The sequence below is a fragment of the Ahaetulla prasina genome, chromosome 16 (assembly GCF_028640845.1).
Source record: "Ahaetulla prasina isolate Xishuangbanna chromosome 16, ASM2864084v1, whole genome shotgun sequence".
NCBI classification, from domain to species: domain Eukaryota; kingdom Metazoa; phylum Chordata; class Lepidosauria; order Squamata; family Colubridae; genus Ahaetulla; species Ahaetulla prasina.
The window spans coordinates 34174-49364 of NC_080554.1; the positions used below are offsets into that span (position 1 = coordinate 34174).

Here is a 15191-nt window from a genome sequence, read left to right on the forward strand (position 1 = left end):
AATGTTTTGCCTATGTCTGAATATAATTATTAAAATAAATAACATGCACTTAATTCCTTCTCTTTGCAATAAAGTATTTACATCTAAATACTTTGGGCAAATTGAATTGTTTTAACCAGATGCTTATAAAAGTATGTAACATTAAGCAAGAATATTTTTTTAATTCCCCAACTCAATGGGAAGATTAATTTTCTGTTTACTTAGGAGTGTTATTTGCAAGCAGGTTGCTTGTCTCCTGATGATTGGCCACAGTCTGAGTACGAGCTGTTGCTTTGCGTGCAAAAGGTCCAGGTTCACCCCTGCATTTCTAGGGAAGGGCTGGGAGAAACCCCTCTGCTTGAATGGACGTTCAGAGCCGCTCCAGCCAGTCAGTGCCGATAGTCGTGGGACAGATAGACCAACCAGGAGACCTGATACCAAGCAGCTTTCAGGTATCCTGGGAGTTATTCTGCCTGCTACACCTTGGAAAACCTAGAAGGTGCTATTGGTGCTCCTTAAACAAACCCCAGTGAAAGATACATCCAAGGAAGATTTTCCGGTCTGTCACCAGCCATGCCAAGAGGAATGGAGGCCGGGTCCCACACAGGCAAAGCTCTTTCTGTTGGACTAATGAGAGCTTCCTGCCTCTGCGAGAACCGTTCCACCCCTGGCTTCGGCCTGAAACCTCAGCTCTGAGACACTGAAAGCTAGTTAATTACTTAAGTTGCAAACTCGGTCAATCGTACTTGGACCAATCTTCTGAAAGGGCTCGGGCTCCTCTTCTTTCACCTCCTCCTTGGCAATCATTGCTTGGTCGTAGGGGTCTGCAAGTGGAGAGAAGGAGGAGAGCTGATCGAGGCACGTGGAAACGCCTCCCTGGCTTTATCCCTCAGGCCCTGCTCTCATCCGCTGCCATAGGTTACCCTCACCTTCAGCAGAATTGGTAGCAGGAGAGTAAGAAGCGTGATAAAGTCAATACAAGCAACGTTTTAGTTTGCTCCTGTTTGAAGCTGTTTAAAAACTTTTTAAAAAAAACTTGGGCAAGAAAACACTGAACAGAGTATAAAAAAAAAGAACAGGAACAGAACCGATATGTATGGTAGTAAAGACTCATATAGACTAACATACATGTTACACATTCATAGTATTTTTCCTGATTGTATTTTTCTTGATAATCTGCCTGTTAAAGTGACTAATAATAAGCTGCATGTTTCCAATTCAAGATATAAAATTTGCACTAGTTATTTCTTTTTAAAATGTGACAACTTGATTGCAAAACTACAGTCATTCTTACAGGAGTCAAGAAGAAGTTCCAAAAAACAACACAACCAGCCTACCTATACCAAGAGGCCCCAAGACTCTCCTATCAACCAAACAGGCACTCTTTCTCCCAACTGAGTGGATTAATCTCTGCACACACCACAGGTGCTTCAAATTGCAACAAGACAGGGCTTCTGGCTCCATTCTCCATCCATTGAGCATTCACCCAAATGCTCCTCAGTCAAAGTCTGTGTTGGAATCGTTTAGCCATAAATTTCTATTGGCTGAAACTTTATTGCCAAAAGTTGTATGGTATTATGCCTCTAAACTAGCTGGGTACATGTAGCTAAACACACACACAATGACATTCTAATGGTTTCCCTTGGATTTTGGATTTTTGCATCACCCAATGTTGTCAACAGCCCTGCACAAGAGCTCCCCTCCCCAGCTTCTTTCCATAAAATGCAGGCCTGCAAAGAGCTCTAAGCAATAACTAAAGGTCCTGAGAACGGGTACGAGAGCTTGCAGACTTGCCTGCCCTGTGCCTCCTTTCCCTTTCCTTGGGAGGAGATGGGAAGTTCTATCCCTTTCTTTCAGCAACTCTTACATTCAAGCCACCTTTGGCTTAAATTCAAGGTTTTCTGGAAACAAAAGGGTTAAATGGAAATCCTGGCTTGTCCTGATAAGCTGCTGCTTGACTTTAGCCATCAACATTTCCCAACTCCTACAGAGGGTGGAAATGAGGGCTGACTGAGCTCCTGCTTAGCATTCTTTAAGAACGGGGACCCTCCTCTTCTTGCCAAGCGATTCAGACATCAACACTCACCATCCACCGCATGCAGGTCTCTGTGCTCTTGGAAGCAACTGTAGTATTTGTACTTCTTCCCACAAATGTCACACGTGTACCTAAAGTTATCTGTGGGGAGGAAAGAGCACAATGTTCGAGAAACTCCAAGGAGAATACAGGGCTTCCCCGAGGAGTCCCCATGCACAGACCTTCTACCGGCACCTGGCTTTCCACCAACACTCTCGCCTCTGGCTGCTCCCTGGTCTTAGCACACCTCAACCCCAACAAAGGCCCTGAAAGCTCTAATCTTGAGCAAAGGATGGAACCGTCTCAAGATAACTCAAAATCTTTTGACACCGAGGAATTTTGGAGGAGAGAAAATCATCCTCTAAATCAAGGAAAATAGCATTTTTCTTGTTCTGTTTTGATGCTTTGGGGTGGGGTGGGGGAATGCAGTGGTAGAGACAAAACATCCCTCCCCCTAATCCTTGGGTGGCACCCATCCCTAACAGTATTCAGGTGGATCAGAGGATCCAAAGTAAGGAAAGCTAGACCACCGGCTTCACAATATCCCAATTATTAATGAGGTTTTTCCTTCCTTTGTGAGAGTATTTTTCCAACCGGAAAATAATTTAACAAACAATACAAAGAGAGCAAGCGGTGGAAGGGAAGATCAGCACAGGGGCAAAACAAAGTCGTCAAACGATGGAGCCTCTTCCCTCACCAGCACATGGTGCCACAGCACGGCAGCTGCATTTCACACTGGCCAATTGGCAGCGGGGGAGGTGTTGGTTCCCCACTGGCCCCACCAGCCTTCTTCGCAACAGAGTCGTGACAGCCAACCTGTTGACTTCCGGTCAGCTTTGGGTCCATCTCGCCCACCCTCTGAACCCTGACTGGCAGCAGCTCTCTGCCGTCTTGGGCACAAAGGGGGCTTCCCTCTCCTCTCCCAGAACCTGCAACTGGGGGGGGGACGACCTTTTGCTCGCAAAGCATCACTCCACACAATTCAAGAAGGGTGTCGATACTTACTCCCCGGGGAGGTTCCTTCGCCCGATGCCGCTTCTGTGTCTAAGCGAAGAGAAGAACCGCATTGAGAATGCATTCCCAGGAATAAGCACCCTCCCATCCTCGTCCTTGTTTACAGGCTTGAGGTCGAAAGGCCTCCTTCCCAGATCTGATGCCAAAGAAACGTGTCTGTTTGAGACCAAATAGCCTGAAGATCCTCATCTCAGGCAGAGCCCCTCACTTGTTAGTACAGTTCCGAGGGCGCACAGGTTGCCATCCAAATCCCCTCCCTTCGTGATAAGCAAAACCAGAAGAAAAGGTAGAATTATGCCAAAGAGGCCAGGTAAATCTGTGTCACTGATTTGAGGTTGGGCGCATGAAGGTGGCAGCGTCTTGGGTCTCGTTGCAATATTTTAACCTTTAGGAAGTACTATTTGGGGTGGGGGTGGGGGTCTTTCTGTCCTCAGTGGCATTTAACCTTCTGCAGTGAAGCAGACAGCCAAGAGAAGTGAAGCCATGCAGATGAGAGGGCCTGAAGCCTGAAGGCCTTGCCCATCAAAGGGATTACACGCATCTCCTTCAGGGCTGGAGGCTCATCTAAGCCACTGCTGGCTTTATGGTGGCAGAGGAGCGGGAGCAACAGCAATTCTGGTAGCTTGTCCTTTGCAGCACTTGGTGCAATTAAACCTCCGATTTAATTAAAGCTGCCTCATGTCTTCTGCATTCCAACTTAAGACAGCCACACAATCAATTAGGTGGGGCTTTTCTGCTATGGCCAGCTTTCTCCCCCCCCCCCCCACTTATTTTGTTCAGTATTCTAAACCGATACCAAATTCAATAATATGGGGCATATTTTTCTGATTTGCCTAAAGATATCAAACTGGCTGTGGCATTCCAGCACAAATATGACTGGACAAAATCCTGGAAAACCCAATTTGTGAATGCAAATAGTATCTCAGAAACAATTCTTCCCACCCGCATTTCTTAGCTACTCCCATAATTCCTCAGCACAAGAGATCAATACCTCTGTGCGCTCGAACGTGGGTCTGGAAACAATTGTAGTACTTATATTTCTTTCCACATATTCCGCACTCATATGATCCTGAAAGAAAAAAAAAGCACAGCGAAACATTAGGGCAGCTGTAAGCAGAGACAGACAGAACTCTCTACCAAATCACTCAAACCTAAATCGAATTTAAAGGGACAAAATTCATAATGTTAAGTACCATCTCCCTCCTCCTTGACCAGGTTCAATTGCTGACATGCCATGAAAGAAAGCCTAAACTAGGCTCTGCTGGGACCAGTGTGGCCAAGTAATGGTGGATCTGAACAGATCTTGTGCTGGAGTGGCAAAAGAAAAGGGACCAAGGCAGTGGTGAAATCCAAATTTTTTTACTATAGGTTCTGTGGGTGTGGCTTAGTGAGCGTGGCTTGGTGGGCATGGCAAGGAAAGGATATTGCAAAATCCCCATTCCCTTCCCACTCCTGGGGAAGGATATTGCAAAATCTCCATTCCCACCCCACTCTGGGGCCAGCCAGAGGTGGCATTTGCTGGTTCTCCGAAGTGCTCAAAATTTCCGCTACCAGTTCTCCAGAACCTGTCAGAACCTGCTGGATTTCACCCTTGGACCAAGGGGAGGCTCCTCTCTCACCCAAGCCATCCTCAAAAGTCCCTGGATGGATGGCCATAGCTGCCTCCTCTGAAATAGGCCACAGAGTAGCACATTTTGGCGGACAAAGCAGGGATCTATCTGCCACCATGTTTCCAAAGCTTAGATCACCCAATCATGGGTCCATACCTCCATCATTTGTAATTGGCTGACAAATTGTACTCAATGAGTCATCTTTAATGGTACAACATCTACATGGAGGGAAGTAAGCAGTGGGGTACTACAAGGTTCCATCTTAGGCCCAATACCCTTCAATACCTTTATAAATAACTTAGATGACACTAAGCTGGTAGGAATAGCTAACACCCCAGAAGACAAGCTCAGGATCCAAAAAGATATTGAACAATGGGCCCTATCCAACAAAATGAAATTTAATATGGAGAAAAGCAAGGTTTTTACACTTAGGCAGGAAAAGCACAAGGTATAAGTACAGATTAGGTGAAACCTGGCTCAAAATCAGTTAACTATGAGGGGGACCTTGGAGTCCTGGCGGATGATCATTTAAATATGAACCAGCAGTGTGCGACAGACGCCAATAAAGCGAATACAATCCTTGGTTGTATAAACAGAGGCATAGAATCAAAATCATGTGAAGTATTAGTACCGCTTTATCAAGCCTTAGTTAAGGCCACCCCTGGAATACACCATCCAATTTTGGTCACCACATTACAAAAAAGATCTTGAGACTATGGAAAAAGAGCAAAGAGGAACAACTATGATAATTAAAGGCTTAGAGATATTGAAGAACGGTTGCAGGATTTCAGATTGGCTAGTCTAGAGAAAATAAGGTCTGGGGGGACATGATACCAGTATTCCAATATTTGAGGGGCTGCCCCAAAGAAGAGGTGGTCAACTTATTTCCCAAAGCACCAGAAGGCAGGACAAGAAACAATGGATGGAAACTACTCAAGGAGAGAAGCAACCTAGGAGAAATTTCCTAACAGTGAGGACAATTAACCACCTTGCCTCCAGAAGTTGTGGGTGCTCCATCCCCCCCCCCATTTTTTTAGTAAGAGACTGGACAGCCACCTGTCTGAAATGGTTCAGGATCTCCTGCTTGTGCAGGAGGTTCGACTAGAAGACCTATTCCAGCTGTGTTGATTGATTGATCACTGTGGCAGGAGGGGGTGCTGATGCTCAGCACTCAAGTAAGCAGCAAAGAGAATCTTCCTCCATACCAAGACACACGCGCGCACACACACCTGCTCCTTCCTCTCCAAAAGAGAAATCTAACATGGCAACCATGGCTGAAAGCAATGCGGCCCAAGTGAGGTGGGTTTGCCAAGCAAGGCGTCATCTCCAGCCCGCCCACCCAGAAAATGCGGAGGGAGAAAGTCCCAGGCAGCATCTCAGATCAGGTTAGAATGGCATAAATTAAAGGAAAGCCCGGCTGGGGACCTCAGACCCCTGCCATCTGCCCCTCTCCCTCCCCCAGTGGAAACCTCAGGCTTTCTGGCTACCAAAAAAATCCAGTGGAAAAACCTCTACCGTTCATTACGCTGCTTTTTTGTGCAGGAGAAAAGATACAGAAAATCTCCCTTCAAGTTGTGACAGCTAAAATATAAACGACTGCCTGAAAAAGTCTGCAATTTTACACAGCAACTGTTTGCCCTAATTTCCGAATATTGTATTCCATCTTATTCCACTGTTTCTTCTATTATTTTTATTTCAAGAAAAAATAAATAAAAGACAGGAATGTGTCTTTTAATTAGGCATTATAGCTTTAAATTAGATGCACCCAGAATCAGCTAAGATAGCAGAGAAGGAAACTCTTCTGGACTAGAGTTATCCAATCCCCAAGAGTAGTAATTTTAAATACCAAGGCATGTCTGTCTCCTGGACACATCTCATGCTGTCCACACAAGCCCACACTTGGAACTACAAAGACTCCCAAGTCCACCTAAGGCTCCATTCTGGAGGATGGTCAAACTGAAGCACAGTAGGTAATCCAGAACTCTGCCCAATCTTGTTCCCAGCTATTCGTTCCTATGAGATAGCCTAGAGCCCTTAAGACCAGCCGCTATCAAGGGGCCCCTGCCTGTTCATTTAATTTCTTCTTAAAAATGTCCAGCATAGCTGGAGTCAATGCATTCTATAGTTTCCCCATTAGACAAGAGTCATCTTCTTTGTTACTTCTGAATTGCTCTGTGTTTAATAGATTACCTTGATTTTTAAAGTGGCGAAAAAGATAAAACTTTATTTTCTGCATCATGTAAGGTTTTATGTACCTCTAACGTGCCTCAGATTGAAGGATTACATATTGGTCTCCCCAAAACTCTTCTCTTCCTCTCCTATAGCAAGGAATGCCTCTTTTGAGGTGCTATAAGCCTGCTGTGGTTTACACAGAAAGGAAAGGTATTTTCTCCTTATTTTTTTTATTTTTTTTTTTACATTTATACCCCGCCCTTCTCCGAAGACTCAGGGCGGCTTACAGTGTATAAGGCAATAGTCTCATTCTATTTGTATATTTTTACAAAGTCAACTTATTGCCCCCCCAACAATCTGGGTCCTCATTTTACCTACCTTATAAAGGATGGAAGGCTGAGTCAACCTTGGGCCGGGCTCGAACCTGCAGTAATTGCAGGCTTTGTGTTCTTAATAACAGGCCTTACCAGCCTGAGCTAAACCGGCCCTATCACTTACCATTTAAAGGCAAACATAGTCAATGCAATTTAACTGATTAATAGATTAGATCTCAACTGACTACTTTCTCAACCTGGAAACAGCAATTAGCCAGCATGCAGGAGCTGCCCTGTCCTTTCTCTTAATGCTTATTGCCTGAATTACACTCACCCAAGAGCCTCCTCAACTCTCAAAAGCCCCCCTCCCCCCTCCATGGACCCCAGCCCGTCCCTGGCAAGAAAAGGTTAAGCCAATGGACCACCGACCTAGCTTACCGAGAGTCTGCTGGTTGCGGACCCCACCAATCACCACACAAATTTCGGCAGGCACCTCGGCTACCCCGCCACCTTTCTTCTTCGGCTCTTTTGGGTCATCCTGCCAGACCACCTGCTGAATGTAGTCATCCGGGACTTCCGTTTTCACCTTCACCTCGGTCATTGCTGCTGCATCCTTACTGGGCGATGCTTGAGGCGTGGCTGAATCACAACCTTCTGCTTTCATAATCTTCTGGGTCCTCTTCAAACGCTCTCTTGGGTGAGGGGAAAAACAAGACCTCTAAGCCTCAGAGAGCCCACCGAAGTCACCCAAAGGGAACGTCGCCTATCCAGGCGGTCTGGGGCTTAGGGCTGGGTGACTCAACACGCCCCTGAATTTATGGATAAGTGGGATACTTCTACAGATGTAGGGGTTTTCTTTTTTAAAAAAAACAGTCTTGTAGGCTAAACAAATGGCTTGTCACTGTATTTGGTTGACTAAAAACTTTTGAATGTCCTTCAAATGGACTCACTTGGGACTGTCCACACCTCCCATGATTCACAGCCACGAGCCAAGAGAAAAGGAACCTTACCTTTTCTGCAGAGTGTAAGGAGTTAATTAATTAAACGACACATGCTAATCTCCTCTTAAGCAGCTCGCAATATTGTTGAATGCCTAACACAAACCAATTCTAAAGAATCAACAAACGTCTTGAAAAACATCAAGCTGGGCATAGAATAGCAACAAATATTATTTGGATCCCTAAAAGCAAACTATTGGCAAACTCTCTTCCCACCCACCCACCCTTCGCTTCAGATGCTGAAAGAGACAAAAGATATTATAAAGTAGGGGAAAAGTAGCAAAAAAAAAAGAAGAAGAAGAAGAAGAAGAAGAAGAAGGGGGCGGGAGACAGAGAGAAGCATCAGGGAGACAGAAACCACCATTTAAGCCAGGGGTCCTCAAACTTTTTGAACAGGGGGCCACTTCACAGTCCCTCAGACTGTTGGGGGGGGGCGGACTGGGTGGGTGTGTGTGGCTAGGTGGTCATGTGACTGGGTGGTCATGGCTGGGTGGGCGTGGCCAATTTAGCAGTCCATTTTCCCAATTTAGCAGTCCATTAAATAATACACACAAACTTTAATTTGTTTTCCTCCTGGAGGTGCTTAATTTGCTTTTGTTTGACTTTTCTTTTTACTAGATCATTTTTTGTTTATGAGTCTAGTGGTCCACTTCAGAAAACTCAGTTTTGCAGCAATTCTTTTCAGCCTCAAGGAGGTTACAATCAACTAGTTTCTCTCTCCCTCTCTCAAGAAAAGTGTGCTAGAAGAACAAAGGCAGGGTGGGGAAGGGAAACCTTGCTGAATTCCATTCCATTTCATCCCGTCCCCATTCCCATTCCATTCTCTCCTATTTCCATTCCATTCCATTCTATTTGCATTGTGGCAGTCTCAATCTGCTTTTGGGGTATCACTGGCCGCCAGGGAGCTTCCTCCACATGTGTCCAACGCATTCAACAGGTTTGGGCAAGGGCAGCCATCACTCGGAGCAGATCTGGTGAGGAAGCCCCAAGGTGGGGGCTCAGTGGCTCTGATCTGCCAGACAGCCAGTCCTTCCTGCCTCCCTCTCCGGGGGTGGAGACGGCCATCCTCCTTTGGGGGGCAAGCAGCCTCGCCAGCCACCGCCCTGTAACTGCCAAACGCCAAGTGGGAGAAGGGCGGGCAGCCAAGCACTGGTGGCGGGAGGGGAAGAAGGCGGTGGGGGTGGCTATTGCACGCCCGCTCCCTATCTCGCTTGCATCTCGCCAGCCCTGCTTCACCAACAGGTGCCTGCCGGCTTGCAGGAGCCTTTTTCGGGCCAGCAGCTTGCCCGCTTGGAGCGCGCTGGTTGATCCCCACCCCGAGTCTGGGGACAGAGGAAGCCCGAACTAAGAAGCAGAGGGACACCACAGCTGCCCAACGCATGAGTCCCTGTGCTGCCATTGGACCTGCACGAGGGTGGGGCCAGGAGGCGCCATTCCTGGGAGGTTGAAATGCACTCAGCTCCCAGCGTTGCATCACGTGCTCAGCCCACCCACCGTGCGGCTGTCAGAGGGAAGGGAAGGAAGGAGGGGAAGGGAGGGAGGGAGGGAGGGAGGAAGGAAGGAGGCTTGTTTGGAGCCGCTGACACCATTGGGCCCAGGAGCAAAAGGTGGCTGCCTTGTAGGGTAAGAGAGCTACCGGCCGAGGACAGAGTTCAAAGATTTGCCAGTGTCGCTCTGCTGAGGGGGGAAAAGCCGAAGGGTCCCAATGGAGAGGTTGTATCTGCCACATAATTATGCATCTATTCCAAGAATCACACTTAGTGCCATGGTGGCGCTCTCCCGAGGGCCGCCCTCTCGCCATCCCCTCTGCCTCAGGCCCCGCATCCAGCCCAGGACCGGGGGATGCGCCACTTCCATGCAAGTCTGGCCACCAGGGGATTACTGACCAGCAGAGTGCTTCCGGGGGTGAGGGAGGGCAAAAACGGGTCCCTCGGAGGACTCCTGAACCCATTTTTTCCTCCTCCAGCCCCACAAGCACTCTGCTGGCCATAAATGAGGTTCTCGAAGGCCTCCAAGGAGCTCTGCAGGGCTCATTTTTCCTTCTCTCATCCCCACAAGCACTCTGCCGGCTATAAACAAAGTGCACGAAGGTCTCCCGGGAGCTCTGCATGGCCCGTTTATCCTTCCCTCATCCCCACAAGCACTCTGATGGCCTTACCTTCCAGTTCAAGCCGCAGGGCTTGCTAAGGTAAGTCCTGCACTTGGCTGAATGGTGGGGGCCAGCGGGTGGGAGGGGTGAGGTGGGCAGGGCAGTCTCTGAGTCCTCCGCAGGCTGGATTAATGGCTTGGGCGGGCCGTATCCGGCCCACGGGCCTTAGTTTGAGGACCCCTGATTTAAGGTTAATTATCTCCTGAACAGGAAACCCCTATATTTTTCCATGTTTGGGAGAGGAGAAGGTCTCATGATTTGGAGCAGACTCCCACCCCATGGAGAGACAGGGAGAGGCCCAAGTTCCCAACAGGCTTGATGCAGGTCACAAGCTCCAGCCAGATCGAAGCACAGCAAATGGCGAAGGGCAATGCCAACCTCTCCAGAGGCAGCTTCGGCCTGGCCCAGAGCACTGAAGTCGCCCGGTGCTCCCAAGATGCACCTACCTGCCCACAGAGGCTCTTGTCCCAACATTGCTGCCACTGCTGCCGCTGCTGCCATTGCTGCCGCCCTCAACCTAGAACAGAAGCAGCCAGAGAGGAAGGTCAGAGCTCTGGAGAAGCAGCCAACTTAAGAAGCTTGGAATAATGCAAAGAACCCAAAGCGCTTATCGCAGACAATTAAGGGCGAACACAAACTAATGTCCATTCCCTCCTAAAATAGTGACCTTCCGTAACATGGTCCCCAGAGTCCCAAGGAAACCTTTTTTTAAAAAAATGTCAGAAACTAGGAAAAGCCACCTCTTCCAGAACCACATGCCTCCCTTCCTTCCACTGCTCCATTTCAACCGGAATCCCCCCCCCAACCCAGAAGTATTGCTGAGTCTCCAGCCTAAGAGCTTGTCCTACATTTATCCAAGCATCTTCCCAGTCTTTTCAATCCATCCAAGTTTATGGCCATCGCTACATCTTGTGCCAATGAGTTCCGCAGATTAACTTTGGGCTGTTTCTTTTTATTTCCTTTCCATCTCTTTTCAATCATTTTCCACAGATGGATGACTTTCCCAAAGGGAAAAGGAGAAGGATCCAGTACGGAGAGTACCTGATAAAAAAAACCAGAGTATGTGCTACCCTCCACCCCCAACTACTTCTCCTGTTGTGGGGCGGGGGGGGGAGGGAAGGAAGGAGGAAGAGCCAGCTCCCTTCTAGGACTAGGTCAACAGAGGGAGGTGATCCAATTGGGGCTGCCTAAAAGGGAAGAGGGAAGCTACAGGGACAGAAGATCACTTGCGGAAAGAGAGAAAATGTAAGGAGCCTCACAGACACACACACACACACACACACACACACACACACACACACACACACACACACACACACACACACGCTCCACTGGCTGACTTCTGAAGAGCAAGAAATGCCCCTTGTCTAGTTTGGATGCAATTTCTGCATTCAGGCATATATACCACCAAGTATATTATATAATAATATAAGAATAATGATAACAATATGATAATAATATATATGATAATAAGGTATGGTGGCTCGGTGGCTAAGATGCTGAGCTTGTTGATCGAAAGGTCGGCAGTTCAGCGGTTTGAATCCCTAGTGCCATGTAACGGGGTGAGTTCCTGTGACTTGTTCCAGCTTTTGCCAACCTAGCAATTTGAAAGCTTGTAAAAAATGCAAGTAGAAAAATAGGGGCCACCTTTGGTGGGAAGGTCACAGTGTTCCGTGCGCCTTTGGCGTTGAGTCATGCTGGCCACATGACCACGGAGACATCTTCGGACAGCGCTGGCTCTTCGGCTTTGAAGTGGAGATGAGCACCGCCTCCTAGAGTCGGGAACGACTAGCACATATGTGTGAGGGGAACCTTTATCTTTACTTTTATGATAAGTAGGCAAAGGTAGACCTAGGTCACCACTAGAGAACACCAAGATTAATTTGGGAAAATTTCAAAAGTAACCACTTCTGCATTGCTGCCAAAAAAAAAAAGCTGCACAGCTAAGCTGCCCCCCCACTCGCATCTGAGCTCAAGCTTGGAGGCGCTCCCTCTCCCCCCCACCCCCACCCCCACCCCCGCATCCCCAAAGACACCAGGGAAGTGCAGGAACTTCCTGCTCCACGCAAGAGGTTGCCCACAGCAGCCACTGCAATAGATGAGCAAGTTGGTACCCAGCAGCCCTGGGGTCAAGACTCCACAGCCTGCATTATGCAGGCAGGTCAGGCCAAGGAGACGGGGGGCCAAGGAGACAATCCTCAATGACCTCCATGGGGACAGTCACATAACTTCCCTTGTAGCCTCTGAAATCTTCCAGAGCACTCCCCACTCCCCATCGCCACAAAACCGTCTGGACAAAATGGAAAACAGAAGAAAAACAAGTCACAAGGAAAAATTCTATGCAGAAAATTTTCAGTGTTTCTGGAGTGGAATAATTTATATATGGAAGCACACATCCCATTAAAGGCAGAAATCTGTAAATGCGTCAACATAATCGGTAGAATCATCGTAATCGGTAGAATCTTCGGTTCTCCCCCCACCCAGCCAAATTGGGAACATTCCCTGGAATTCAAAAGGTCCAAACTCTTCCTTAAATCCAGGCTAATAAAACTGCAGTTCCAAATGCTTGCAATTTAAATTCCCCCCCTGCCTTTTTAATAATAAAAATTATGAGATTACCCATTTAAAAAAAAATCTGAAAAAGGCTTTCCTCAAAAACAGCATTATTTCAAACCCTGGACCCTCTCCCTCCCCCTATGAATTTGCACAAATGTCCCTTGGAAGAGATTGGCTGCATTTCGAGGGGGGGGGCATCTATGGCAGAAACAGGCCATTTCAGAGGTTGCAGGGAGAGGGAGTTCGATAAAATAACCCCCTTTTTAATTTAAATGCTAATGCACTGAATTAAAATTTAATAACTGAGGAAATTGAAAAGCCAAGCAGGAATATTGGAAATAAATCCAAGCAGAAACAGCTGAAATTAAAAATTCTAGAGAGTAGGAGGATAGAAGCTAAGCTGTCTTATACAATTATATTTTTTCCCAGAACAATGTAGGGGAACGGACGCTATCTATGACCAGCCTTAGGGCGATAAATTGAAAGCTGGGTGATTTATTGTTTAATTTTCCTAAGGGGAAAAAGGTTCTCTTTCATGCTAAAATATTTCATAAATTTCCACCTGGCATAAATTTTTAAATTAAAAGTTATGTAGGTCATATTCAGTGCATCAGCACAATTCTGAAATCTTACAGAAATACACATAATGGAGGGAGGTGGGGGTGGGGTGAGAAAATTCTAGATATCTTTCAATTCCTTTATGAAGATTTCTCTTTTACAGAGCAACTAAGGCTAAAAGTGGTAAAAACGTACAAAGATTATTTTTTCATAATTTTAAAAGTTCTCCCAATTAAACAGTTTTGCCTTACAGAATTTTCTCGTTAAAGATAAATCAAGGAACTTGCAAGCTTTCCCCTTGAACCTGCCAATTCTTGGCCTATAAGCTTCATGGCAATCCATCAAAGGCTAACTGAAGTCTTGGGCTTTCTCAAAGAAAAAGGGGTTTTTCCTCAGGCCATTCTCGCCTGAAAAGTTACCAGCCAGTGAGTCCAGAGGCCATTGAGATCCAATGAGGTTTAAGCTCACCTCTATGCAAACGCCCTGCGTGATCTTGGACCAGAAGCTCTTTTGGCCATCCCCCATCCCCAGACCTGGATGAATGCAGTGAATAAAGGCCGAGCAGGAACCTGAGAAAAGGAAGATGGTAGCGACAAAGGCCCCGATATACAATCCCAATGGCTAATGCCACCCTGACTACCTTTCCCACCACACCTGTGGTCTAGCAAAGCCCTGCGAGATTTCCTCTGCTTTGGGTGATCCGCATGCTGATGTACATCACAAACCTGTCACTCCCCGGCCTTTGCTCCTTTCAGGTTCCCTCTCCGAACTTCCTGGTGAACCAGAGAGAAGCTGCCAAGAGCTTCTGCCACAGGAAGTCTTTCGATCATTATTGCTGGAGTTCTTTCCCCTGAAGCTTATCAACATTTTAGCTGCATCTTTTGCTTCCCTGGAAGAACCTTTTTTTCTGTCCTTCCTCTGAGCCAGCTTGCCTCCGCACTGTCGTTTCTTTGCTGGCCGTTTTTATGATGCTCTTTTAATGTTTTAATATACTTCTAGAAAGCACCAGGACTATCTGAAAAACCCTAACCGTAACCCTATCCCAGGGGTCTGCAAACTTGGCTAACCCTAACCCTAACCCTATCCCTGGGGTCTGCAAACTTGGCTCTTTTAAGACTTGTGAACTTCAACTCCCAGAGTTGAGGAGCTCTGGGAGTTGAAGTCCACAAGTCTTAAAAGAGCCAAGTTTGCAGACCCCTGCTCTATCCCATCCCCTTCTGTCCCTCAGGCTTTCTAGCCCCTTCTTTCCCTCAGGCTTACCCCACAGAAGCCTCTTCTATGTTATCCCTTTCTCTCCAAAGTTATTTTCAAGTTGGGAGGAGGAGTAGAACGTCTAACTAATTAATTAGCATCAGTGCTAACTAATTTATTTATTTATTTATTTATTTATTTATTTTTTAGATTTTTATACTGCCCTTCTGCCGAAGGACAGCCAGATTATAAAACAATACAATATACAAATTAAAACAGAGACTTAAAATAACATATTCCATAAATGGCCGAAAATTTAAAACCATCAAATTTAAAACCCATAAAATTCATAAAAATACCCCAATTAAAATTATTTTAGAATTTAAAAAAGTTTAAAAGATTTAGGCCAGTCCCGCTTGAATAAATAAATACGTTTTCAATTCACGGCAAAAGGTCCAAAGGTCAGGTAATTGACGCAAACCAGGGGGAAGTTCGTTCCAGAGGGTAGGTGCTCCAACAGAGAAGGCCCTTTCCCTGTGGGCCGCCAGCCGACATTGCTTGGCGGACAGCACCCTG

At 46.7% G+C, this 15191-nt stretch overlaps 1 protein-coding gene across 11 annotated transcripts in view; it reads right to left on the minus strand.

Annotated features, from left to right (window-relative positions):
* Nucleotides 1–15191, minus strand: part of ZNF618 (zinc finger protein 618) — a 51413-nt gene that overhangs the window by 18878 nt on the left and 17344 nt on the right. For 3 of the 11 annotated variants that reach the window (XM_058158976.1, XM_058158983.1, XM_058158978.1), the window contains exons 2-7: nt 10757–10827; nt 7593–7855; nt 4059–4136; nt 3059–3097; nt 2066–2155; nt 699–803 (exon numbers count right to left, since the gene is read on the minus strand). In XM_058158976.1, coding sequence (XP_058014959.1) covers nt 699–803; nt 2066–2155; nt 3059–3097; nt 4059–4136; nt 7593–7855; nt 10757–10827 — 646 coding nt within the window. The remainder of the gene's footprint in view (nt 1–698; nt 804–2065; nt 2156–3058; nt 3098–4058; nt 4137–7592; nt 7856–10756; nt 10828–15191) is intronic. The other 8 variants (XM_058158979.1, XM_058158987.1, XM_058158980.1 and 5 more) reach the window with 4 other exon arrangements.